The sequence below is a fragment of the Canis lupus genome, chromosome 20, assembly GCF_048164855.1.
Source record: "Canis lupus baileyi chromosome 20, mCanLup2.hap1, whole genome shotgun sequence".
In the NCBI taxonomy this organism is placed as follows: domain Eukaryota; kingdom Metazoa; phylum Chordata; class Mammalia; order Carnivora; family Canidae; genus Canis; species Canis lupus.
The window spans coordinates 42,881,376-42,907,888 of record NC_132857.1 but is presented as its reverse complement, the minus strand read 5'-3'; the positions used below and the strand labels follow the sequence as shown (position 1 = coordinate 42,907,888).

Below are 26,513 nucleotides of genomic sequence, written 5' to 3'. Positions count from 1 at the left end.
GACACACATGACTACAATGATTACGCATCAATATTCCTTTTGTCCCTTCTCCCTCCAGTTGTTTTCACTCCCTTCTCTTTTTCTCCTCCTTTGTTTGTTTCCATTCCTACCTCTTGAGAATCTGCTTCTCCATCTTTTCTCCTGCCCATTCCTGGTCACTGTCCCCTTTCTGCTCTTGATGCCCTCACTGCTGACATTCTTCACTCTCCACTGATGGCTTCAACCTTGGTATTTGGAAGCAAGGTCAGTTTGAATTAACAAATGCCTGGGTAATTTCTAAATCACTGATGGTGGCTGTATCAGTCAGCTTCAAATGAATCATTCTGGTCTTTATTCATTCAGTAATTAATTTCGTGCAAACAGCTTTTGTGTACATCTGTATTTAAGAACTAGCCACAGCAGCTTTATCACTCAAGTTTAAATTTCCCAATTCAAGAGTCCTAAAAGAAGCAAAGACTTCCATGTACACCTTCTATTTGCTAATATGTCATCAATAGGCTTATTCTAATCTGTTCTTATGTTTCTTTCATCTTTAGGCCCTACAGGCCAATGAAGCCACTTCTGCCCTGTTCCTTAACTGTCCCCAAATTCCCCCACCCTTAGGACTAGGATAACTATTTTCCTGTGCCTTCAAAAGGCTTCACTAACCAATATACAATTAGTTCTAGTTATCACAGCTCACAACTGGGAAATCACATGCCTAAGGCTATAGTTAAAGAAAAATGGTAATGGCATTACTTTAGAAGATGCTCACAAAGGTCTTAGAATAGGAAAAAGTAAGTAGAAACAGACATAATAAGGGGGCAACAGCCCTTCAAAAAAGAAGAAAATAGAGTAAGTCAAAATGTTCATTTGTTCGTTTAACAAAGATCACTAAGCTTGACCAATTAAATTCCAGTACAAGGCTAAGCAGTTTATATCCTTAATTTTGATGCACTGAAAAGACTGACATTCCAGTATTACAGAAAATGTCACTTCCTCAGTCTGGTATTTGTTGTTTTCCTACGCATATGATTATGCATGAGTGTAATGTTGTCAACACTAAATTTAGACTGAGAAATAAAAAAGTCTTCAGGTTAGATATTATTTGGGATTTCTAATTACATCTAAAAGAGAGCTGGTGTAATACAGACAGAAAAATACTAGTATTCAGTACTGCTGAAAAGCAGTGATAATTAAAAGAATAAGGTCTGACTTCCATAGAGTAATTACATGATTTTTTAAAAGTATTTAAATACTTAATGTAACCTGACATTTAAAAATTTATTTAGGGAGCCATGTTACCATTATGAATCTGTTACAAAAATGAAAAAAATTCAACTTAAAAAGTACATGTAGCATTTTGTACTTAAGCCTCTACTCTCCCTTGTAAGCTCCCCACAGGCCAACAAGTCATAGATTATTGTGAAACAAGTTGCATAGATTATGTATTCAAATATTCCAAATAAATCTTTAAAAGTTCACTTTCCTTCAGATGGCTTAACAAATAACTAATTTTACAGAAGACTTCATATCATGGACAGTATTCCCTAAACTGATCTCAGATTCGCACAATCTCGGCAAAATCTCAACTTTTTTTCTGTAGAAATTGACCAGCTGATCCTACAATTCCTATGGAAATGCAAGGGACCCAGAATAGCAAAAACAATCTTAAAAAAGAAAAACAGAGTCAGAAGACTCATACTTCCTGATTTCAAAACTTACTACAAAGTTATAGTAATTAAGACCATGTGGTAATAGTATAAGGAAAGACATAAAGATCATAGAATAGAGATTCCAGAAATAAACATTTAATTTTATGGAGAAAAAAATATCTTTTCAATAAATGGTATTGAGACAACTGTATATCCACATGCAAAAAAAAAAAAAAAAAAAAATGAAGTCAGTCTCCTTTACACCATAAACAAAAACTAATTAAAAATGGCTCATAGACAATAACCAGGGAGGAAATTGAAGCAGTCATCAAAAACCTCCCAAGACACAAAAGTCCAGGGCCAGATGGCTTCCCAGGGGAATTCTATCAAACGTTTAAAGAAGAAACCATACCTATTCTACTAAAGCTGTTTGGAAAGATAGAAAGAGATGGAGTACTTCCAAATTCGTTCTATGAGGCCAGCATCACCTTAATTCCAAAACCAGACAAAGACCCCACCAAAAAGGAGAATTACAGACCAATATCCCTGATGAACATGGATGCAAAAATTCTCAACAAGATACTAGCCAATAGGATCCAACAGTACATTAAGAAAATTATTCACCATGACCAAGTAGGATTTATCCCCGGGACACAAGGCTGGTTCAACACTCGTAAAACAATCAATGTGATTCATCATATCAGCAAGAGAAAAACCAAGAACCATATGATCCTCTCATTAGATGCAGAGAAAGCATTTGACAAAATACAGCATCCATTCCTGATCAAAACTCTTCAGAGTGTAGGGATAGAGGGAACATTCCTCGACATCTTAAAAGCTATCTACGAAAAGCCCACAGCAAATATCATTGTCAATGGGGAAGCACTGGGAGCCTTTCCCCTAAGATCAGGATAAGACAGGGATGTCCACTCTCACCACTGCTACTCAACATACTACTGGAAGTCCTAGTCTCAGCAATCAGACAACAAAAAGACATTAAAGGCATTCAAATTGGCAAAGAAGAAGTCAAACTCTCCCTCTTCGCCGATGACATGATACTCTACATAGAAAACCCAAAAGCCTCCACCCCGATTGCTAGAACTCATACAGCAATTTGGTAGCATGGCAGGATACAAAATCAATGCCCAGAAATCAATGGCATTTCTATACACTAACAATGAGACTGCAGAAGAGAAATTAAGGAGTCAATCCCATTTACAATTGCACCCAAAAGCATAAGATACCTAGGAATAAACCTAACCAAAGAGGTAAAGGATCCATACCCTAAAAACTATAGAACACTTCTGAAAGAAACTGAGGAAGACACAAAGAGATGGAAAAATATTCCATGCTCATGGATTGGCAGAATTAATATTGTGAAAATGTCAATGTTACCCAGGGCAATTTACACGTTTAATGCAATCCCTATCAAAATACCATGGACTTTCTTCAGAGAGTTAGAACAAATTATTTTAAGATTTGTGTGGAATCAGAAAAGACCCCGAATAGCCAGGGGAATTTTAAAAAAGAAAGCCATATCTGGGGGCATCACAATGCCAGATTTCAGGTTGTACTACAAAGCTGTGGTCATCAAGACAGTGTGGTACTGACACAAAAACAGACACATAGATCAATGGAACAGAATAGAGAACCCAGAAGTGGACCCTGAACTTTATGGGCAACTAATATTCGATAAAGGAGGAAAGACTATCCATTGGAAGAAAGACAGTCTCTTCAATAAATGGTGCTGGGAAAATTGGACATCCACATGCAGAAGAATGAAACTAGACCACTCTCTTTCACCATACACAAAGATAAACTCAAAATAGATGAAAGATCTAAATGTGAGACAAGAATCCATCAAAATCCTAGAGAAGAACACAGGCAACACCCTTTTTGAACTCGGCCACAGTAACTTCTTGCAAGATACATCCACGAAGTCAAAAGAAACAAAAGCAAAAATGAACTATTGGGACTTCATCAAGATAAGAAGCTTTTGCACAGCAAAGGATACAGTCAACAAAACTAAAAGACAACCTACAGAATGGGAGAAGATACTTGCAAATGACGTATCAGATAAAGGGCTAGTTTCCAAGATCTATAAAGAACTTCTTAAACTCAACACCAAAGAAACAAACAATCCAATCATGAAATGGGCAAAAGACATGAACAGAAATCTCACAGAGGAAGACATAGACATGGCCAACACTCACATGAGAAAATGCTCTGCATCACTTGCCATCAGGGAAATACAAATCAAAACCATAATGAGATACCACCTCACACCAGTGAGAATGGGGAACATTAATAAGGCAGGAAACCACAAATGTTGGAGAGGATGCGGAGAAAAGGGAACCCTCTTACACTGTTGGTGGGAATGTGAACTGGTGCAGCCACTCTGGAAAACTGTGTGGAGGTTTCTCAAAGAGTTAAAAATCTACCTGCCCTACGACCCAGCAATTGCACTGTTGGGGATCGACCCCAAAGATACAGATGCAATGAAACGCCGGGACACCTGCACCCCGATGTTTCTAGCAGCAATGTCCACAATAGCCAAGCTGTGGAAGGAGCCTCGGTGTCCATCGACAGATGAATGGATAAAGAAGATGTGGTCTATGTATACAATGGAATATTACTCAGCCATTAGAAATGACAAATACCCACCATTTACTTCAACATGGATGGAACTGAAGGGTATTATGCGGAGTGAAGTAAGTCAATCGGAGTAGGACAAACATTTTATGCTCTCATTCATTTGGGGAATATAAATAATAGTGAAAGGGAATATAAGGAAAGGGAGAAGAAATGGGTAGGAAATATCAGAAAGGGAGACAGAACATAAAGACTCCTAACTCTGGGAAACGAACTAGGGGTGGTGGAAGGGGAGGAGGGCGGGGGGTGGGGGTGAATGGGTGACGGGCACTGAGGGGGGCACTTGACGGGATGAGCACTGGGTGTTATTCTGTATGTTGGTAAATTGAACACCAATAAAAAATAAATTTATTTAAAAAAATGCCTCATAGACCTAAAACTATAAAACTCTTAGAAGAAAACAAATCTCCATGATCAAGCAATGTTTTCTTTGACAGGACATCAAAGTACAAAGGACAGAAGAAAAATCCTAAAAAATGAAACTCATGTTTTATAGATGAAACCATTAGCAAAATGAAAAAGATAACCCATAGAAGGGGAAAAAATATTTGCAAATCCTATATCTGATAAGGGACTGACTGGTATCCAGAATATATGAAAAACTCTCAACAATTTAATAAAGAGACAATATAACGTAAAAAATGAGAAAGGGGACCCCTGGGTGGCTCAGTGGTTGAGCATCTGCCTTCGGCTCAGGGCATGATCATGGAGTTCTGGAATCAAGTCCCACATCTGGCTCCCTGCATGGAGCCTGCTTCTCCCTTTGCTTGTGTTTCTGTCTCTTTCTGTGTCTCTCATGAATAAATAAAATCTTTAAAAAAATAAAAATAAAAAATGAGAAAGGTAGAGGGGCTCTAGGGTGGCTCAGTCAGTTAAGCATCCAACCTGATCTCAGGGTCATGAGTTCAAGTTCTGCCTGGCATGTAGCCTATTTTTTTTTCCCAAAGGGACAGAGATAAACATTTCTCCAAAGAAGTTACTACAAATGGCCAATAAACACATGAAAAGATGCTTAATAACACTAGTCATTATGGAAATACAAATCAAAGCCACAATAAGACAATACTTTATACTCCTAAGGCTGCCCATAAAATGGTTACAATAATTTTTTTTACAATAATAATTTAAAAAAGACATACAGAAATTAACAAATGGGAAATATGTGGAGAAAGTAGAACCCTTAAAACACTGCTTGTTGGGAGGGTAAAATGGTGCAGCTATTTTGGAAAACTGTGGTTAACTCCTCAAAATGTTTTTTAAAAAGCTTTCCAAGAGGGATGCCTGGGTGGTTCAGCAGTTGAGCATCTGCCTTTGGTTCAGGTGGTGATCCTGGGATCCGGGATCGAGTTCTGTATCGGGCTCCCCGCAGGTAGCCTGCTTCTCCCTACGCCTGTGTCTCTCATGAATAAAATAAATAAAATCTCAAAACAAACAAACAAAGCTTTCCAAGATTACTGAGGTCTAGAGTTACTATACAACCCAGCTATTTCACTCCTAGGTATATACCCAAGAGAAACAAAAATCTAAGTCCACACAAAAACTTGTGCAGGAATGTTCACAGCAGCATTATTCACAATAGCCAAAAAGTGGGAAATACCCCAAATGTTTATCAATTGATAAATAAGATGAGGTATAGCCACATGATGGATGGAATGTTGTTTAAGCAGGAAAAAGGAATGAAGGTTTGATGCATGCTACACCATGGATGGATCTTGCAAACATTATGATAAACGAAAGACCACATTACATAATTTCATTTACATGCAATGTATAAAAAAGCAAATCTATTGAGAGATCGAGAATGGCTGTCTATATCTGAAAGGGGGAGAGAAATCAGTGAACTGCTAATTAGTACAGTTTCTTTTTTGGGGTGACGAGATTATTATAAACTTAGATTGTGAATGATAGCCATACAACTCTATAAATATACCCATTAAGTTGTGCATTCTGAATAGGTGAATTTTAGGGTCCATGAATGATCTCAATAAAGCTTTTACTTATACATATATTTTAAAGATTTTATCCATTTATTCATGAGAGACAGAGAGAGAGAGGCAAAGACATAGGCAGAGGAAGAAGCAGGTTCCTCACAGGCAGCCTGATGTGGGACTTGATCCCTGGGCTCAGGATCACGCCCAGAGTCAAAGGCAGATGCTCAACCACTGAGCCACTGGGTGTGTCCCTAAAGCTTTTTAAAAATTTAAAAAATTTTTTATTTTTTAAAGATTTTATTTATTTATTCATGAGAGACACAGAGAAAGGCAGAGACACAGGCAGAGGGAGGAGAAGCAGGCTCTATGCAGGAGCCCAATTCAGGACTCGATCCTGGAACTCCAGGATCATGTCCTGAGCCGAAGGCAGACGCTCAACCACTGAGCTACCAAAGCGTCCCTAAAGCTTTTTTTCAAAAATAAGCTTAAGTCGAAGACATCCCCCTTTAAATTATTTCCAACAAGGAAATTTCTAGGAAACCAAAAAGTTAATCATAGTACAACCAAACACTGGTAAATGACATTCATGTTAACCCTGTATCACTTTATAGCATATTTGTTAATTTAAAAGTAAAATCATGTGTCTGTTTAGAAGGTATACTAAAAATCATTTCTTAAACATTTAACTTAAAAAAAAAAGATTTTATTTATTTGAAAGAGAATGAGAGTGAGATCACAAGCAGAGAGGGGCAGAGGGAGAGGTAGACTCTCCATTGAGAGAGGAGCTCAATTGTAGGACTTGATCCCAAGATTTGGATCATGACCTGAGCTGAAGGCAGACACTCTGAGCCACCTAGGTACCCACAACATTGAACTTTGACATTAAAATTATGTAATTATTTCAGAAAACATTTAACAAAAATAATCTGAACAGATGTTAAAGTTTACATAAAGTGAACCATACTGTTAATTCAAACAGCTACTCCTATTAGTCATTCTAAACAGATATTACTGAGGTAGAGCAATACAAACAATCTAAAAATTCTAAGGATGTGTGGAGCTTATAAAAATTCACTTATCTTTTCTGAATCAATGTACCATTTAGACTACCCCCCAAAACCTCACAACTTCCTTTCCTTACTCAAAGCTATTTTTTTCCAAAGCATGAAACTACTCAATCTCATGATCTCAAGATTTTTTAGAAAAGAACCATCATCATTATTGTTTCAACTTCTAAACGAGCCCTCTATTTAAAATTAGCTTGAATGTGCAAATTTCTTCATAGAATAAATTACTACAGTGTGAATTCCCAAAGTAATCTTGTTGACAGATAAAAATGTCTATATTTTTCATTAGTTAACTGGTTTTACTTTTGAGTTTATAGCCCAAATCAACACCGTCAAATAGAAATGTAATGTGAGCCACGAATGTAATTAAAAATTTCCCAGGAACTATGTTAACAGTAAAGAAATGAAATTAACCACGTCTAGTTGATGGCTGTATGATTAGTAGAGGTTTAAACCCACAATTCGCATTCTGAAGAAAAAACATTATCAAAATGATATGAAATAGACAGAAATATATTAAATGTTCATAAGGCTATTTTGTGATGCCAAATTGATCACTGTTCCTAGTCACTCCCACAGTAGAAAGACAATTTTTTTCCTCTTTTACAAGAATGTAAGTTCCTTAGGAAAAATACTGTAATTTATTTATAAAAAAATTCATACCTTCTTTGCACACTGTCACATAACATGCATCAATGTTTGTGGAATAACTTGTCACGTAAACACAGAGTATCATATAACAAAGTAAAAGTCATTAAAGTTGTAATACTTAAACATTTTAATGCTCAACAAGTAGGTGAACTTCTACAGTCCTCATTTTTTTTATATCAGACTCAAATAATTTAGAGAAACTTTTACATGCTTTCTCATAAATCCGAACATATATGGAATACTTAACAGCCTTATATCTAGAGCTGTAATTTAGTTAAGAATAAAATTTTAAATTTATGTCCCAAACTACTTGTAGAGTGGGTAAGATTTCGATCATTTCCTCCATTGTGGAATATATAGCAATTTGATTTTCCCTTAAAAAAATTACAATACCCAGTTTTAACCACTAAAAACATCTTCAGAATTCCTGTTCTGCCTTCAAAGTTCATTTATAAACTATGTGGTCTTTACACAGAGACCTCTATTTTTTAGCTAATGCAAAAACTCAATGCCTATCTCTTAATGTAAAAATCTGCTCTATGGTTCTAATGTAAACATCATAATTGGTTTAGATATACTACATTACCTAACTGTATAAAATGCTTTCTTATTTCTGAGACAAATGATCTAAAGCTACCACAGAAATATATGAACTATCAAGACTGACATAAAATGCATGTGTGTGTGTGCGTGTGTAGAAAAGATTTGATTTGAACCTTTTACAATCATCTAATTTGGGAGGGAGGAAGAAGCTACCTCACAGAGTTTATAAAGACTTCTATAACATACAGCCCAATACACTACATCAGACAACGTCCCTGTAATTAGGCAAAGTGCCATGTTTCAAAAGAACATTGAAGTTTTGTGGGAGAACTTTCTAGAGTTCTTTTCAGAATTAATTTACAAAAAAACAATCAAGAATATCACATATACTTTTTAGGTCTATTGATAAAGTGTCTCTAGATGGATCACGTTTCTTTCTTTCTTTCTTTCTTTCTTTTTTTTTTTTTTAAGATTTTATTTATTCATTCATGAGACACACACACACAAGTGGAGGCAGAGGCAGAGGGAGAAGCAGGCTCCATGCAGGGAGTCCAATGTGGGACTGGATCCTGGGATCATGCCCTGAGCTTAAAGACGCTCAACTGCTGAGCCACCCAGGTGTCCTGGATCATGTTCCTTCTTCAACAGAAAGAAGTTCAAGTGACTTAATTATCCTAAAAAAAAAAATATCTTTATCTTCTTAGAAGGACTTCAACCTATAAAGGGGAGTTGTCTCCTCAACAATGTGGGGGTTGGTAATGCCACTCCCCCCAACAATACACATGTAACTTGTGACTCTCCCAAAACTTTACTAGTAGCCTACTGTTGCCTGGAAGTCTTACTGGTAACATAGTCAACACACTAAGTGTATGCATTATATACTGTAGTCTCACAATATCTCATTTTTCTCAAATTTTTAGTATTTCTAGGCTATGTGGTTTGTCACTGAGGTGTTTTTTTTTTCCACATTGCTGCAATCTCCAAAAATTTTCCCAATATATTTATTGAAAAAAAAATCTGTGTATAAATGGATCCATGGAGTTCAAACCCAAGGGTCAACTGTACATTTAGATGACAGTCTACTTCCATTTGGGAATTAGTGTATCTTCTCTTAAAGTGGCCGAGAATTACCTTTCAAAGTCTTATTTGAAGACTTCTGAGAAGATAGTGGCAGAGGTGGTAACCAAATCCCCAGAGTAAAGCAGAGTAACAAGGAAACAAAAGGAAAAGCCCATGGATATTTATAACCAAACTACCTGGCAAATACAAATAGGTTAAGGACAAAACTGGCAAATATGTAGCCACAATACCTACCCAGTATCAGCATCTATGCAACAAGAAGCAAAGGAAAGTAATGAGGCACTTGCTGGACTTGATAAAAGAGCCCCAAAGTAGACCACAGACATCAACTGGAAATCATGGTGTGACAATTGGGGAACAGTAGCTGAATTTGAGAGGAATTTTGTCAAGTCCAATTTTGTCCAGAGGCCTAGAGTAGGGCTTAAGGGGTTGAAGCTAACTTCTACATACTTTTCAAATTGATCTTCTAAGGTTCTTTTCCAGAACTCCACACTGAAGAGAAACTTTTGAGAACCAAAGCAGAACTGGCAGGATAGGAAGAAGGCAAAGAGAAGATAAAAATGAGGGAGGGGAACACAGCCAGGGAACCTCAGAAAGCAAGCTATTATTTCTGTATATGTAATTGAAAAGTATTAAGGCCATACAAAGATACTGTAAGGAAAAATGGAAGAGTTAGCCCTAAGCAACAAAATCACACTAGAAAGAATTGCTCCAAAAAAATAAAATAAAATAAAATAAAAACAAAAAAACCCAACAAATGGTATTGGGAAAATTGGATATCCATATGCAAAAGAATGAAATCATACCCTTAGCTCTTACCATATACAAAAATGAAATCACAATGTATTGGTGACCTAAATAATAAGAACTGAACTTATAAAATTCTTAGAAGAAAACGAGAAAAGCTCCATGATGGGTTTGACAGTTTCTTGGAAATGACACCAAAAGCACAAGAAAAAAATAAGTAGACTGGGTTTTATTAAAATCAAAAACTTTTGTGCATCAAAAAAGTGAAAAGACAGACCATGGAATGAAAGAAAATATTTGCACATTACGTATTTGATAAGAGAGTAATATCCAGAATATATAAGAAACTCCTATAACTTAAGAAAAAATAAAAAATAAAAAAATAGATGAAAGACTGGTTAGACATTTCCCCAAAGAAAATATACCAATTGCCAGTAACTACATGAAAAGATGCTAAACCTATTACTAGTCATCAGAGAAAGGCAAATTAAAACTACAAGTTACCACCTTCACATTCACTAGGATGGCTATTATCAGAAAACCAGAAAGAGCAAGTGTTGGTGAGCACATGGAGAACTTGGAACCCTTGTGTGATGCTAATGCAAATATAAGATACTACTATTGCTGTGGAAAACAGTATGGCAATTCCTCAAAAAAAAAAAAAAAAAAAAAATTAAACATGGAATCACAGTGTGATCCAGTAATTTCACTTTTGGGTATACCGAAGGGTTGAAAGCAAGGACTTAAGCAGATTTTTGTAAACTCACTTTCACAGCAGTGTTATTTGCAATAACCAAAAGATAAAAGGAATCCAACTGTGGTTCATACATAGAATGGAGTAACATTCAGCCTTAAAAAGGAAATTCTGACACATATTATGGATATGTGGATACTGAATGGAGTAACATTCAGCCTTAAAAAGGAAATTCTGACACATATCCATCCACACATGGATGAATCTTGAAAACATTATGCTAAGTGAAATAAAACACATACACAAAAAGGACAAATATTGTACAATTCCACTTAAATGAAAATCATAGACTAAATAGAATGGTGGTTACCCGGGGCTGGAGAAGGGGAGAATGTGGAGTTTGTTTAATGAGCAGAATTTCAATTTGAAAAGATAAAAAAGTACTAGAAATAGATAGTGGTGATATTTGCACAACAATGTGAATGCACTTAATGCCACTGAATTGTACTCTTAAATATGGTTAAAATAATAAATTTCCATGTTATATATATTTTACTACAATAAAAAAAATTAAAACAGTAACACACCTCCAAGAGACACTAAGGATTCAAAACACAAAAGTAAAAAAGATATGAAGTCACATATTGAAAGATCACATCACACACCTGAGTATATATAAACCCAGAACAATCAACATCATGATATACTGTAGTAAAATTACTGGATTATAAAGGAAAAAAAAAGTCCTTTGGCCCTAAGAAAACTAGATCACTACTAGTAGTAGTGCTTTATGCCAGGAAAAAAGGTGTTATATATTTAAGATACCTAAAAAAAAGAAAGTGTGAGCCAAGAATTTTATACACAGCAAAATTGACCTTGAGTATAAAGGTCACAGATAAACTATTATCAACATGCAAAGATTCAGAGAATATTGTTTTCATGATCTTCAAGAGAACTTCAAACAATCAAAATAACTAGAGACTTCAACAGAAGCACTGGTAGTGAACAAAAATAGTTACTTGTAGAACTAAGATTAAATAAGGATTAAAAGGGAGTGTTTTTTTAAAATTTTTATTTATTTATGATAGTCACACAGAAAGAGAGAGAGAGAGAGAGAGAGAGAGAGGCAGAGACATAGGCAGAGGGAGAAGCAGGCTCCATGCACCGGGAGCCCGACGTGGGATTCAATCCCGGGTCTCCAGGATCGCGCCCTGGGCCAAAGGCAGGCGCTAAACCGCTGTGCCACCCAGGGATCCCAAAAGGGAGTGTTTTGAGATAGTTACTTAAGATAACTTAGCCGTGGTACGACTTTAAAAACCAGGGGTGTGGGGCATCTGGGTGGCTCAGTGATTGAGTCTGCCTTTGGCTCAGGTTGTGATCCGGGGGCCCTGGGACTGAGCCCCTCATCAGGCTCCCTGTGGATGTCTCTCTCTGCCTATGTCTCTGCCTCTCTCTGTCTCTCATGAATAAATGAATAAAATCTTTAAAAAATAAATAAAAAATGAAAAACTAGGGGTGAAAGGAGATAGCAAAACAAAAACATTTTATTGTTCTCAGTAATTATACTGGTAGTGATAGTACTGCTCTTCTAAGACTTACTGGTGTAATGTGGGGTTAAGTTAATGAGTGATGATGGGTAATTTCTCTAATCCCACATTCTTAAGAGCTACAATTTTGGTGTGAAAGGTTATAGGAATGCACCACAGTAGAGGTTAAGTAAAAAATGCTGTTGCTATCTTGAATCAGCGAACTATTCAAATATTTAAAGTATACATTAAAAAAAATCTGGTTGGGACGCCTGGGTGGCTCAGTGATTGAACATCTGCCTTTGGCTCAGGGCGTGATCATGGAGTCCCAGGATCGAGTCCCAATCAGGCTTCCTGCATGGAGCCTGCTTCTCCCTCTGCCTCTTTGTCTCTGCCTCTCTCTCTCTCTTTGTGTCTCTCATGAATAAATAAGTAAAATCTTAAAAAAAAAATCTGGCTAATATATACTTCATATCACACATTTAACATGTAAATGAATAATAAACATTTAATATATCCTGTACATAGTAAATATATATTTGCCATACTATATATTTTCTCACTGTTCATTGCAGATGCCTAGAAATAAGACCAACAAAGTAACAATGCGTATCCCTAGTGTCTAGCTCATGTTTTTGAAATACCAATTCCTACTAAAAGAAAGTTTTCTTAAATGGCCATTCCAGATGTGGAGAAGAGAACTTAGAAAGATGAGCCTGGAACACCTTGCTGTAACAGATAGTGAGGAAGCTATCCAAGATTATTGGGGTACAGTTATTATATGGTCTGGCAATTCTACTCCTGCACCCAAGAGAAAAACCAAAACAAATGCCCACCCAGAAACTTACAAATAAATGTTCACAGGAGCAGTATAATAGCCAAAAAGTAGAAACAACTCAAATGGCCATCAACTGATGAATGAATATATAAAGTGTGGTATAACGGTAGTCCACAAGAAAAATATACTGATATAAGCTATAGCAGATAAATGTTAGCAACATTATGCAGTAAAGAGGTCAGTTACAAAGTACCATATATTGTATGATTCCACTTACAGGAAACGTCCAGAATAGGGTGGGGGGAAGAATGGGAGGAGATGGCCAAAGGGTGTAGGGATTCTTCCTGGGGTAATGAAAATTTCTAAAATTGACACACAACTTTGTGAATACACTTAAAAAACCCCACTACACTGTATACTTTCAACAGATGAAATGTATATGAATATTTCAACAAAGGTGGTAAATGTAGGGTGAGAATCATGTATTCATCCTGCCTTTCTCCTATGAACTGTACAACCGGGTATCTAGTAGATGAATCACAGCATTGCATTATAAAAATATTCCAATTAATAAGTGAAGGAATGATAGAGTACCACAATGAAGGAAAGGGATCTAGGCATTGAATATCAATTAACAGGTGCTAACATCATACAGCGACAAGACATCAGGTGTCTAATTAGGTGTCTCACACCCGTAGTCTTGCCAAAGGGATCTAACCTGAGTCTGATGAAATTTCTAGATCCAACTGGCAATTCGCAGGGAATTCAAGAACAAAAGAACATGATAAACTGCAACATTAGTAGACAATCCACAACGTCCTTGGTTCCTCAACAGATAAAACGTAAGTGTAAGAAAGGGTTGGAGGAATAACTTGTATATTGAGAGACTTAAAAGAGTAGCCAAATTGTTATTAATGGGCAAAACTAAACTGTGGCATGTAGGAATGCGGGATTGGGTGGTAAAACTACACAGAAACCGAAGAAACAGATTACTATAAAAAGGACATAGGTTATTTTGTCAGGGAGGAAAGGGGCTGACCCAGGGATGGGGCACATGGTAAAGTTCTCTTTCTTGAGTTGCGGTTGGTTACAAGGTTTGCCTTATAATAATTCACTAAGTTATATACTTGGTGGTTTTATGTTTGTGCTGTATTTTACAATGACCGCCCCTTCACTTCATAAATGTACAGTTATGCTCTAGCAATAAAAGACACCAAATAGATGGACTACAACAGGATGTGAACAGGACCCAGAGAATAAGAGAGAAATTTAGAAGTCAAAGAATGGAGTTATCTTGGGAATGCTTCAGGAAGAGTTGAAACTGCACCTGTCTTAAAACCTGACAGATCACTGTCACATGAAAAGCGAAGAGACTGCACAATCTGGAAAAAGAGTGATGCACAATGCATAGATACTAAGACTGAGTGAGCTATGTCTAAAAGGGGAATTTGGAGCCCAATTCAAAAGAGGACTTCTAACAACTGTAAGCCAAACCAAAACAAACTTTTTTTTGTGCAAAGATATATACATATAGGCTTGCCAAAGCAAAAGTATTTCTGAAAAGGCACACAAAAACTGTTAACAGCACAGGTTCTAGGGCAGTGGGTTTACACATTCAAGTTGGAGGGAGATTGATGATATCCCTCTTTCAACCATTTTCATTTACCATATGCCTATATTAGTTTCCAAAAATAAAACATTTAAAGCTTGCCTATGTGGAGAGAATGTGTATGTGGAGAAAAATGTATAAGGATTTACTCAACAGACCTGTGAACAATAAGATTTGATCCATCGTATTGACAAATAGCTGCTACATTATCTACTTTAGGTGAAGTAATGATGACACAACAGTGAGTAAAACCAAAAAAGAAACAAACAAAACCCTGTCCTTACATCGTTTACCTTCTAGTCTGAATGTTGTGTTGGGGGACATTTTTACATTTAACTTCATTTACATTACTACATTTGAGAGAAATTTAGGGCTTACACAATAAAAATATAAACAAAATCCTTTAGCTAACCAATGTTTTTCACAAGAAGCAATCATGTATGACAATTTTAGCATAAATAAGCACAATTAGTGTAAACTGGATAAAATCTACTTTTAAAAAAGTCTTGAATAAATTTCTTTTGCAAAGACTATTCTTAAAAATTATATTGGTAGATGCTATATTATCAAAGAACTGGGGATCCCTGGGTGGCTCAGCAGTTTGGTGCCTGCCTTTGGCCCAGGGCCTGATCCTGGAGACCCGGGATCGAGTCCCACATCGGGCTCCCTCATGGAGCCTGCTTCTCCCTCTGCCTGTGTCTCTGCCTCTCTCTCTGGGTCTTTCATGAATATATAAATAAAATCTTAAAAAAAAAAAAAAAAAAAGAACAGAGACTATGGGCATTTCTGTAGATAGATACAAGAACAGCTTTCCTCATTTAAGTCTTTCTAGGGGAAGAAAGGAATGTGAATTTTCAAAAGAAATCTACTAGCCAATAGTCAAGTCAAATGAGAAAGAGTACAGAGACTGTAAGCAAAAAGTGGTAATCAAATTTTAGTCCAAGCAAAAATACAAGTTTGGTTATGTACAGTAGCTGACTCATAATGTAACTTAGATGTATAAAACAAAATGTAAATATGACTTAGATGATGCATTCTTAAAATTACAGTCATTCCTTAAAATCATCAGTCCTAAATATTGTCCTTAACTGTGTACTCTTGGAACCTTAGCATAAATACAATACATTAAATAAGAACTACAATACATTTAAATCTGGAATATTCTTATACAGCTGCCGCTCAAAAAGAGGCAATGGGACTAAGGAAACTTAAGAGAAGATTAAAATGACCATGTGATTTTGAGAAGTGCTATGAGAATAGACCCTGACCACCAAAACCAGAAAACAGTATGCTCTTTACAACCTGATCTTAAGAGAATTCATTAGAATTGGAATTAATATAAGAAAAAAATGCATCATGAACTTGACTAACCAAATTAATGAACAGAGTTTCTAAGAGAAACTGGGTCAATATTTATTCTAAGACTGACACTAAAGAGGACGTCTTCCCACAGTATATAACTTGGGGAGGCACTGTTGGCACCAGGGCTTTTATTCTTTTTTTTTTTTTTTTTTTTTTTTCAGGGCTTTTATTCTTTACTAGATTTATCTTGAGTTTGATGCTGCAAGGCCATTCTTTAATTACTAACCCCAATTACATAAACCTCACTGCATCCAGTGAGCAAAGGGTAGACTTATCTCGGTTTATATAAAAGTCATTTACTGCTGATAGTGATCCAACCCTCCAAGAGATAATCACAGTAAAACTCAACGATAAAAGACTGTTTCTGGGTTACCAACACATCTTGACACTGATTTTATTCTTAAACAGTAGCACTGAAATTTTAGGGGATATTTTACTTCTAATCAATGTGGGAAAATACAATGAATCCACATAAACATTAAACATTTTAGTATAATTACGCATGGCATTTATTATAAAGCTAGATATAGTTTGTTACTAGCATCTTAAAATTTAAGCTTGTTAGGGTTTAATTTGCTGAATGGTGTTCAGTTTACTTTGTGGTAAAATACATGCTCTTTGTAGTTTACTATGACATTCCATTATAACCCTACAAGAAAAATTTTCCCAATGATGTGGGGAAGTATGAATTTAAAAGTGACTCACATTCAATTTGAGACCACCCCCTTCACCCTAAAAGAATAGGGAAAAAAAAAAGATAAAAGAGTGAGGCTGTGCAATTGATGCAAGTGCACCAATACAAATATTAAAACCACTTTTGATAAAATAGCAAAGGTAAAAAAGACAACAGTTAGAATATGAAGGGTGCAATGTTACTTTTTCAAATAGAAATTAACATCAGATTTCAATTATCCTGTTAGTAACACTTTAATGTAAAATGCTGAAGTTTACCTTCGTACATTTTAAGACATTAAATGGGGTTATAAAAATACTTTGGTTTTTTTATTGAATGATGGCATTTAATAGTGAAAGAATGCAAGTGACCTGGACTTCACTAGTCAATTTAAAGTTAAAGCTGTGAATTTTGGCTATAAGCAAGATCTGTTTTAAAGCACACCACCTAGGCCATAGAGACAAATTATGAAAGAGGGAGGGTTCAAAAAGAGAAGTATAGTCTTGTGATGAGATCATTTACTGGAGGTAGAAAAGTAAGCCTGTTTGAGCAGATGGGACATCTGTAGCCACATCAAGATTCTCCAGAACTATTTTGACTTGTGATTTCTACCAGCATTATCCAAGGCTACTTAAGGAAAGTCACATTTATATTAGTATTGGTTAGTTTACAACTGCCTTTGGAGCCAATTTATATAAAAATATATTTCTCTCAATCTAAATATTGTCAAAGGGGCTTCCTCTCTCTTCCATAACACTATCACTGACCTTCTAAGTGCGCAAGAAATAACTAGGAAAATGGAAACGGAACAAGAATCCTGTAGCTTTAAATGAGAAAGAGAAGAAAAGGAGGCTGCAGGAAACCAAAACATCTTATGATCAGAAGAGATTAAAATAGGAATCAATCTAAGCTACGGAAGCTGGTCCTTCCAATTAGAAAAAAATATTTTAAGGACCTTTTCAAAGACTGTTTTCTTAGCAAAAAGGTCCTAATGACCATCTACAAATAGCATAAAGTCTTCCTTCCATGGTCCTTTTTTTTTTTCTACACACACCTTTCAGAATAGCATTCTAAAAACAGCTGTGATAAAAAAAGAGCAAAAAATATAGCGACAATTACAACAGAGTTAAATGTTTCTATATGGGCAATTTTCTGTTAACGGATGCAACAAGGTATGTATGTTACTCTGAGAAGAACTGACACCAAACTCCTACCTTTCACAACGTAAAATAAAAAATTCAACTAAATGGTATTAACTCAATTCTTCCAGATTTACAAGTTACGTTCTTATTCTTGGAGGATAAGTTTTACTTCAAAACTGATTACACACATACACACCTCTTAAACTGTATGTTTGAAGTAATATTTTATGTCTAAGTCACCAAAAAATAGAAGCAGACAACTAATGCTGTAATAAATAGGAACGCTGACACCTTGAGAAACTGTTAGCAAACGAGGTATTTCTGCTAGACATTTAACTTTCAAAGGGTCATTTAAAAACAATGTTACAATTAAGCCCAATTCACAGTATTTGAAACAGAGGAGTCCAACGCATTTAACATGTACAACAGAATAACTAGGCCAAAATACAATGTCCGTTACTGTTTGAACTTACTCAAAAGTACAAAATTTAAACGAATACCGATTAACAGCTCTTTGAGTAAATAAACGTTTATTATCTTTTATTAGCTCAAAAACCTGGCAAAGCCTAACACAGTGCCCCGCAGCTTGTCATCATTAAAAAAACAAACCAGAAATATTTTGCATTTCAAGCAAAATGCTTATCACGCGGTTTACCTTCACTATTAATTTGGAGCACTAAATCCAACAGTAAAATCCACGACCAACTTTTCTGTGCGTATCCGTTTACCTCAACACTTGGCTATGGTAAACACAAACAATAAAAGGGTACTTACATTTCTATTGAATTTGGTGAAAGAATGGTGCATATAGAACCTGTGCATATAAACAATCGCAGTGTTTATTGTAAGCTGAGAGCTGGAACGTAACATTGAGGAAACATCCGAGGAAAAAAAAACCAAGATCCCATTTCCAAAAACGATTCTGATGGAAAATTCCCGATCTACGGTGTTTTTCCAACGCTTACCCTTCGCTCCGAACCAAGCCCAACACTACATACACAAAAAACAAAAGCCCGCGGGGGTGGGGATGGTGGTGGGGGCGGTAGGCTCGACGCCAACAGCAACACTCAGCGCTGAGCCTTTCACTCCAATATTGCTATTAAGCAAGCCCAGGAAGGACTTCTCAATGGCTGTGACTGAGTAAACTCCACATCAGACAGTTGAAACGCGCGCGCGCACAGAACCACGCCGAGAACATAAAGACCTCCAGGGAGCTCCCAAGGTACGAGACCCGCCATCACACCGGCGAGGCGCGGCCAGGCGAGGCGAGGCGAGGCGCGGCCGCGGAGGACGCTCGAGCCTCGCGGCCCGGCTGGCCCTCCTGCCTCTCCACCCCTCCTTCTCCGACCTCGGGCGGCCACCCCTTCCCTGCGCGGATCCCCAAGACTCCGCTCGGGCCGCCGCGCCGCTCCCCTCCCCTCCCCCGCCGCCGCCGCCGCCGCCACGCGCGGCCCCAAACAGATTACACAACGCCGCCTCCCGGCCCGCGTTCCCGGGCTGCTCTCCTCGCCTCCTTCCCCGGCCGCCCGCGGCCTCCCGAGCCCGAGCCCGAGCCCCAGCCCCAGCCCGAGCCCGCCTTTCCCCCACGGCGAGCCCGAGGCCCTGCAGAGCCGGGCCGAGGCGGTGGCGCCATGTTCGCGGGGCGGCAGGCCCGGCAGCCGGCGAACAGCGAGGGGGAACAGGGCGTGAGCGGCGGAGGCCCGGGAACAGGAAAGGATACACATTGAGACGCTGTCCCATGTCCTGGATGAGGTTGGCCGCCTGCTGGCGGTACGAGAGCTCCTTGTCCGCCTCCACTCCGCAGCGGCGGCTCGGCGTGTTCTCCAGCTGTTCCCGAGTAAAGAACCAGCGAGAAGAAGCTCCACGGCCCGACGCCATGACACTTCCTCCTCCGCCCGCTCCCTCGCCCGCCCCCCTCCCCTCCCGGCTCGCGGACTCCCCGCCAAGGCCGCGCGACCCCGCCCCACTCCGCTCGCCGTAGGCCACGCGCCGCCCCTTTCCGCCCCCGGCGCGGCCCGTGCGCGTGCGCGGGGGGCCGCCCTACCGCCTCGCCCTCGTCTTTTGCTTTCTTTTTCCTGTCCCCGGCCTCGCTCTCACGCTCGGGACCACAATGCCCCGCGCCGCCTGTCATTCGGAGGCGCCCGAAGGTGGGGGTCGGCCGGGAAGGAAGAGGTCGGCGCGGTGCATGCCGGGTGCAGGACTGGCGGGGCGACGCGGGGGGAGGCGAGCCGCGCGGGGGCCGGCGGGAGGTCGCGGCGGGAGGCCGGCGGCGCGCGGAGGGCAGCGGAGCCCTCCCCTCGCGCCTTCCATTTTCCTGCGGCCTGAGCCCGCGCGCTCGGAGGCCTTGGGGAGCGGTCGGCGACGGGGAGCCTGTGCCCGACGGCGGCTCCGGGAAGGATTCACCTGGAAGAGGCAGGACAGGCGGCGCCCCACGTTCGCGTTGGATTTGAGGCCCCCCCGCCCCCGCCCCCGCCCTCGTTTTGTTCGAAGCCCGCAGCCTCTCGCTCAGGCTCTGGGGCTTTTTGTGGAGGTTTCTGGCCAAAGGTGATCAAGGGCAGCAGCTGGATTTTAAAACTGGGTTTCGAGGGCTGAATGCGCAGTGTGTCTTCAAACCGCGCCGTGAACTCGACACGAGGTTAAGGAGAAACGGCACAGGGGGACGGAGCCCGCGTGTTCAGCGTCTAGGCCTGCAGCGCCGCGCTCACCGGTGAGCGAACGCCCGGCCCGGGAGCGAGGACCGCGGGGCTCCGCCAGCGCCCGACCCGTGTGAAGACAATCTGCCTTTTAAGATTGTAACCGGGGCAGCCCGGGCGGCTCAGCGGTTGAGCATCTGCCTTCGGCCCAGGACGTGACCCTGGAGGCCCGGGATCGAGTCCCGCGTCGGGCTCCCGGTGCATGGAGCCTGCTTCTCCCTCTGCCCGCCCCCTCTCTGCCTCTCATGAATAAATAAAATCTTAGAATATAAAATTTTAACTTTGCCAAAGAATACGGGCAGACACATTTCTAAAAGGCAATTGATAATGCTCTTATTTATTCATTCGCAGAGACCCAGAGAGAGGCAGATGGAGAAGCAGGCTCCACGCAGGGAGCCCGACGTGGGACTCGATCCCGGGTCTCCAGGATCACGCCCTGAGCCCAGGGCGGCGCTAAACCGCTGGGCCACCCTGGCTGCCCAATTGATAATGCTTTTAAGTGAGTTCCTGACTAGCGCTCCGGGCGTTTGGCCTTGCTTTTGGGTTCCAGTGCCCAGCGTACTGCAGCGTCTTGTCTTTGCCTTCCCTCCCCCGTTGCAAATCCGATACACAGCTATTGATTTGGGTGCAGTAGGCATTGGGATAGTTGTCCGCGTAACTTTAATTCCTACGTACCTTGCTTCCCATCTGTCCCTGCTCCTGCTTAGAGGACTCAGGATAGATTTAAAGCAATTTATAAGGTGCTTACCCCAACACTTATTCATTATTATTATTATTTTTTTTTGTAAGAGACTTTAGTTATTTATTCATGAAAGATACACAGGGAGAGGCAGGCCCCCAATGGGGAGCCTGATGTGGACTGGATCCCGGCCCTGAGCCTGACCCGGAGGCAGAGGGTCAACTCCTGAGCCGCCCAGGCGTCCTCCCAACACTCATTTATGATAAAAACTTTAAATGAGCTAGGAATAGAAGAGAACTTACTCAACTTGAGAAAATTTGTGAAAACCCTCCAGTTAGCGACATACTTAATGTTAAGAAACTAGAAACTTTCCTGCTAAGGCGAGGGTATCCCCTCTCACAATAGTTTTCAAATCATACGTGGAAATCCAAGGTAATACAGTAAGGGAATAAAAAAATAAACAGGTTGGGGAGAAAAAAGAAAACCCTGAGTTTGTTGAGGGATGACATTGTTTTTGTGCGATTTCTCGAAATAATAAAAAGTAATGTTGAGGGATACCTGGGTAACCAGGTTAAGTGGCCGGCTCTTGATACAGGCCCAGGTTTGATCTTGGGATTGTGTTTGAGCCCCACGTTGGGTTCCATGCTGGGCATGTGGAGCAGATGATTATGGTTAAGAACTTAAGATACAAGGTTAATACACAGGAATCCTTTGCTTTCCTGTATACTAGCAATATACAATTGAAATCTGAAATTTAAAGCACAACATCATTTACAAAAAGTAATACTTAGGAAAGAATCTAAAATACATACAGGATCTATGTGTAGGAAACGACAAACTTTAAGGGAATTAACATACAGGGGATCCCTGGGTGGCTCGGCCGTTTAGCGCCTGCCTTCAGCTCAGAGCATGATCCTGGGGTCCCAGGAACGAGCTTCCTGCGTGGAGCCTGCTTCTTCCACTGCCTGTGTCTCTGCCTCTCTCTCTCTGTGCGTGTCTCTTGTGAATAAATAAATAAAATCTATTTTTTTAAAGAAATACAAATGGAAGAATATTCTGGTTTTATGGATTGGAAGACATTATCATTTGAAATCAGTTTTTCCCAACTTGATCTATAGATTCAGTGCAATCCCAAAGTTTTAGCCAGTTATTTTGTAAATATCAACAGATTGATTGTAAAGTTTAGATAGAAAGGCAAAAGACCCCCAAATAGCACAATCCAAAGTTGGACTGACACTATCTGACCTCAAAGCTATAGTAATAAAGACAGCATATATTGGCCAAAAAAAAAAAAAAAAAAGTAGATCAATGGAACAGAGAGCCCAGAAATAGACCTAGAAAAATAGTAAACTGATCTTTGGCAAAGGAGCAAAGGCAATTTAATTGAGAAAGGATAGTCTTTCCAACAAATGATGCTAGAACAACTGGGTATCTATATGCAAAAAAAAAATCTTGACACAGACCTCACACCATTTACAGAAATTAGCTATAAATGGATCATATCCCTAAATGTAAAATGCAAAACTATAAAGCTTCTAGAAAGTGGCACAGGAGAAAATCTAGGTGACCTTTTGTTTGCAATTGTTTTTACATACAACACCAAAAGCATGATCCTTGAAAGAAAAGATGAAGATGGATTTCATTAAAATCAAAGACCTTTTGCTCTCTGAACGACATGGTGAAGAGTAAAATACAAGAAGGAAATCTTTGCAAAACATATCTGATAAAGGACTTGTATCCAAAATATAAAGTAACTCTTAAAATTCAACAGAAAGCCCAATTTTTAAAAGTTGAAGCAAAATGAACATACAATCTTATATTAGTTTCAGGTGTAGAACATACAGATTCAATAATTCTATACATTACTCTATGCTTACCATAATAAGTGTAGTTATCATGTTACCATACATTATTGTAATATTACTATATTCCCTATACTGTACTTTTCATCTCAGTGACTTATAACAAAGTTTGTATCTCTGTTTTAAAAAAGATTTTGAGAGAGTGAGAGAGAGTACATAAGCAGTGGGGAGAGGGAGAAGCAGGCTCCCTGCTGAGCAGATAGCCCAACATGGGTCTAGATTGCAGGATCATGACCCTAGCCAAAGGTGGACACTTAACCACCTGAGACGCCATGCACCCCAGAAAGTTTGAATCTCTTAATTTCCTTTATATATATTTCTTATCCAACTTCTCCTCTGGCAACCACCAGTTTGTTCTATGTATTTAAGAGCCTGTTTTGTTTTTATTTTTTTATTCCACATATAAATGAAATACAGTGTTTGTCTTTCTCAGTCTACTTCACTTAGCATAATGCCCTTTATATATTCTACATCTATGTTTTGCAAATGGCAAGATCTCACTCTTTTTTATGGCTGAGTAATATTCCATTGTGTGTGTGTGTGTGTGTGTGTGTGTGTGTGTGTTTGTGTGTGAGACATCTTTATCCGTTCATCTATCAATCAGTGGACACTTGGGCTGCTTCTGTATCCTGGCTATTGTAAATAATGCTGTAGTTAACATAAGAGTGCATATATCTTTTTGAATTAGCATTTTCGTTTTCTTTGGGTAAATACCCAGTAGTGGAGTTACTAGATAATGTGGTATTTTAATTTTTAACTTTTTGAAGAACCACCATACCATTTTCCACAGTGGCTGCAGCAGTTTATATTCCCACCAATACTGCATAAGGGTTCCTTTTTCTCCACATCCTTATCAACACTCATTATTCCTTGTGTTTTTTATTTTAGCCATTCTGACAGGTATGAGGTGATGTCTCATTGTGGTTTTGATTTGCACTTCTTTGATGATGAGTGATGTTGAACATCTTTTCATGTGTGTATCTGTTGGTCATCTGTATTTCTTCTTTGGAAAAATGTCTATGTCCTCTGTACATTTTTAATTGGATGATTACAATGATTATTATTTTTGATGTTGAATTGTATAAATTCTTTATATATTTTGAATATTAACCCCTTATGGGATATGCCATTTTCAAGTATCTTCTTTCATTCAATAGGTTGCCATTTTGTTGTTTTGTTGATGGTTTCCTTTAACATGCAAAAACTTTTTATTTTCATATAGGCCCAGTAGTTTATTTTTGGTTTTGTTTCTTTTGCCTGAGAAGACATATCTAGAAAGATGTTGGTAAGGTCAATGTCCAAGAGATTACTGCCTATGTTTTCTTCTAGGAGTTTTATGGTTTCAGACCTTTAATCCATTTCGAGTTTACATTTGTATGTGATGTAAGCCAGTGGTGTGGTTTCACTCTTTGGCATGCAGCTGTCCATTTTTCCCCAGCACCATTTATTGAAGAGATTGTGTTTTCCTTATTGTATAATCTTGCCTCCTTTATTATATGTTAATGACTGTGTAAACATGGGTTTGTTTCTGGGCTCTCTATTCTGTTCCATTGATCCATGTGTCTATTTTTTTATACTGTTCTGATTATTACAGCTTTATAATATATCTTGAAATCTGGGATTGTGATACCTCCAGCTTTATTCTTTCTCAAGATTGCTCTGATTATTCAAGGTGTTTTATTTTTAAGATTTTATTTATTTATTCATGAGAGGCACAAAGAGGAAGAGAGAGAGAGAGAGAGAGGTAGAGACATAGGCAGAGAGAGAAGCAGGCTCCATGCAGGGAGCCCATTGTGGGACTCAAACTGGGGACTCCAGAATCATGCCCTGGGCTTAAGGCAGACACTAAACCCCTGAGCCACCCAGGAGTTTCTGTTTTGTGGTTTTTTTTTTTTTCTGTAGAATTTCTTACTTATTCATGAGAGACAGTGAGAGAGAGAGAGAGAGGCAGAGCCACAGGCAAGAGGGAGAAGCAGGCTTCATGCAGGGAACCTGATGCGGGACTCTATCCCAGGACTCCCAAGATAGTGCTCTGGGCCAAAGGCAGGCGCTAAACCGCTGAGCCACCCAGGGATCCCCTGTTTTGTGGTTTTATACAAATTGTAGCATCCTTTATTCTAGTTCTGTGAAAAATGCAGCTGGTATTTTTGTTACTGTATCCAAGTTTGGCTGCCCATTGCTTGAAAGGCCATTACTCAAGAGACAAATTTTGATTGGAAAGGAATTTGAGTTTTATTCAGAATGCCAGTAACCTGAGAAAGTGAACTCTTGTTATTAGCAAAAGCTAGTGCTGAGGTTTCTGTCTGGTCCAGAGGGTCTTTAAAGGGATACAGGGCACTTAATCCGTTAAGGGAATGCAGTGGCCTGCAACGTTTCTTGATTACGTGAAGACTTGATGATGCCAACCACAAAGTTATCTCAGTGTGTGGGGGTTATGCAGTGGGGTCTGGTTCTTGGTTCATGATGTGTAGGAGTACTCTGTTCATTTTGCAAAGGAGGGCCATATTTACAGATACACAAAAAGAGGTCAGTAAAATCATTTGTGTGACCTGAAAAAAGAAAAACATTTTGCTAAAAAAGTTTTAGGCTAATCAGAAAGCTGAGCTGGTTTCAAGTAGAACTTCTGCCTTCTGTGCACAGGAAAGGCCTGGTCCTTTACTCCTCAAGGCCAGTGGTCTGCAAATCTCAAAGAAAGTTAACTAGTTGTGTTGTAAAATCAATGGTCTTAGTTCTCCAAGTAAGGAGTGGGTCAACTTGAAGCAAGTTAACCTTTAGGATCAGCTAGAGTACCATTACATTTTGATACAGATTGTATTAAATCTGTAGGTTTCTTTGCAGTAGTAGGACATTTTAACAAAGTTGAATCTTCCAGTCAGTCCATCAGCATGGAATATCTTTCTATTTGTGTGTGTCATGTTTCATTGTTTTCAGAATATAGGTCTTTCATTTCTTAGTTAAGTTTATTCCTAGGTATTTTGTTCTATTTGGTGCAATTATAAATGGAATTGTCTTAATTTCTCTTAATGCTACTTCATTATTAATATATAGAATGCAACAGATTTCCATATGTTAATTTTTATCCTGCAACTTTACTGAATTCATTTATCTGCTCTAATAGTTTTTTGCCGGAGTCTTTTTTTTTTTTTTTTAATATTTTATTTATTTATTCATGAGAGACACAGAGAGAGTC

General features: G+C 39.0%; 1 protein-coding gene and 1 long non-coding RNA gene across 11 annotated transcripts in view; one reads left to right on the top strand and one right to left on the bottom strand.

Annotated features, from left to right (window-relative positions):
• Positions 1–20,015, bottom strand: part of CCNT2 (cyclin T2) — a 44,412-nt gene extending 24,397 nt beyond the window's left edge. For 2 of the 8 annotated variants that reach the window (XM_072788990.1, XM_072788992.1), the window contains exons 1-2: positions 19,810–20,012; positions 18,864–18,945 (exon numbers count right to left, since the gene is read on the bottom strand). In XM_072788990.1, coding sequence (XP_072645091.1) covers positions 18,864–18,945; positions 19,810–19,967 — 240 coding nt within the window. In that variant the 5' untranslated portion in view covers positions 19,968–20,012. Of the gene's footprint in view, positions 1–110; positions 225–16,979; positions 17,007–18,863; positions 18,946–19,809 lie in introns of those variants that run through there. The other 6 variants (XM_072788989.1, XM_072788991.1, XM_072788994.1 and 3 more) reach the window with 6 other exon arrangements.
• Positions 20,016–20,306: 291 nt separating this feature from the next.
• Positions 20,307–26,513, top strand: part of LOC140611912 (uncharacterized) — a 92,676-nt gene continuing 86,469 nt past the window's right edge. Inside the window, exons 1-2 of one of the 3 annotated variants that reach the window (XR_012013229.1) lie at positions 20,307–20,796; positions 21,134–21,281. This is a non-coding gene — a long non-coding RNA (uncharacterized lncRNA). The remainder of the gene's footprint in view (positions 20,797–21,133; positions 21,282–26,513) is intronic. The other 2 variants (XR_012013228.1, XR_012013227.1) reach the window with 2 other exon arrangements.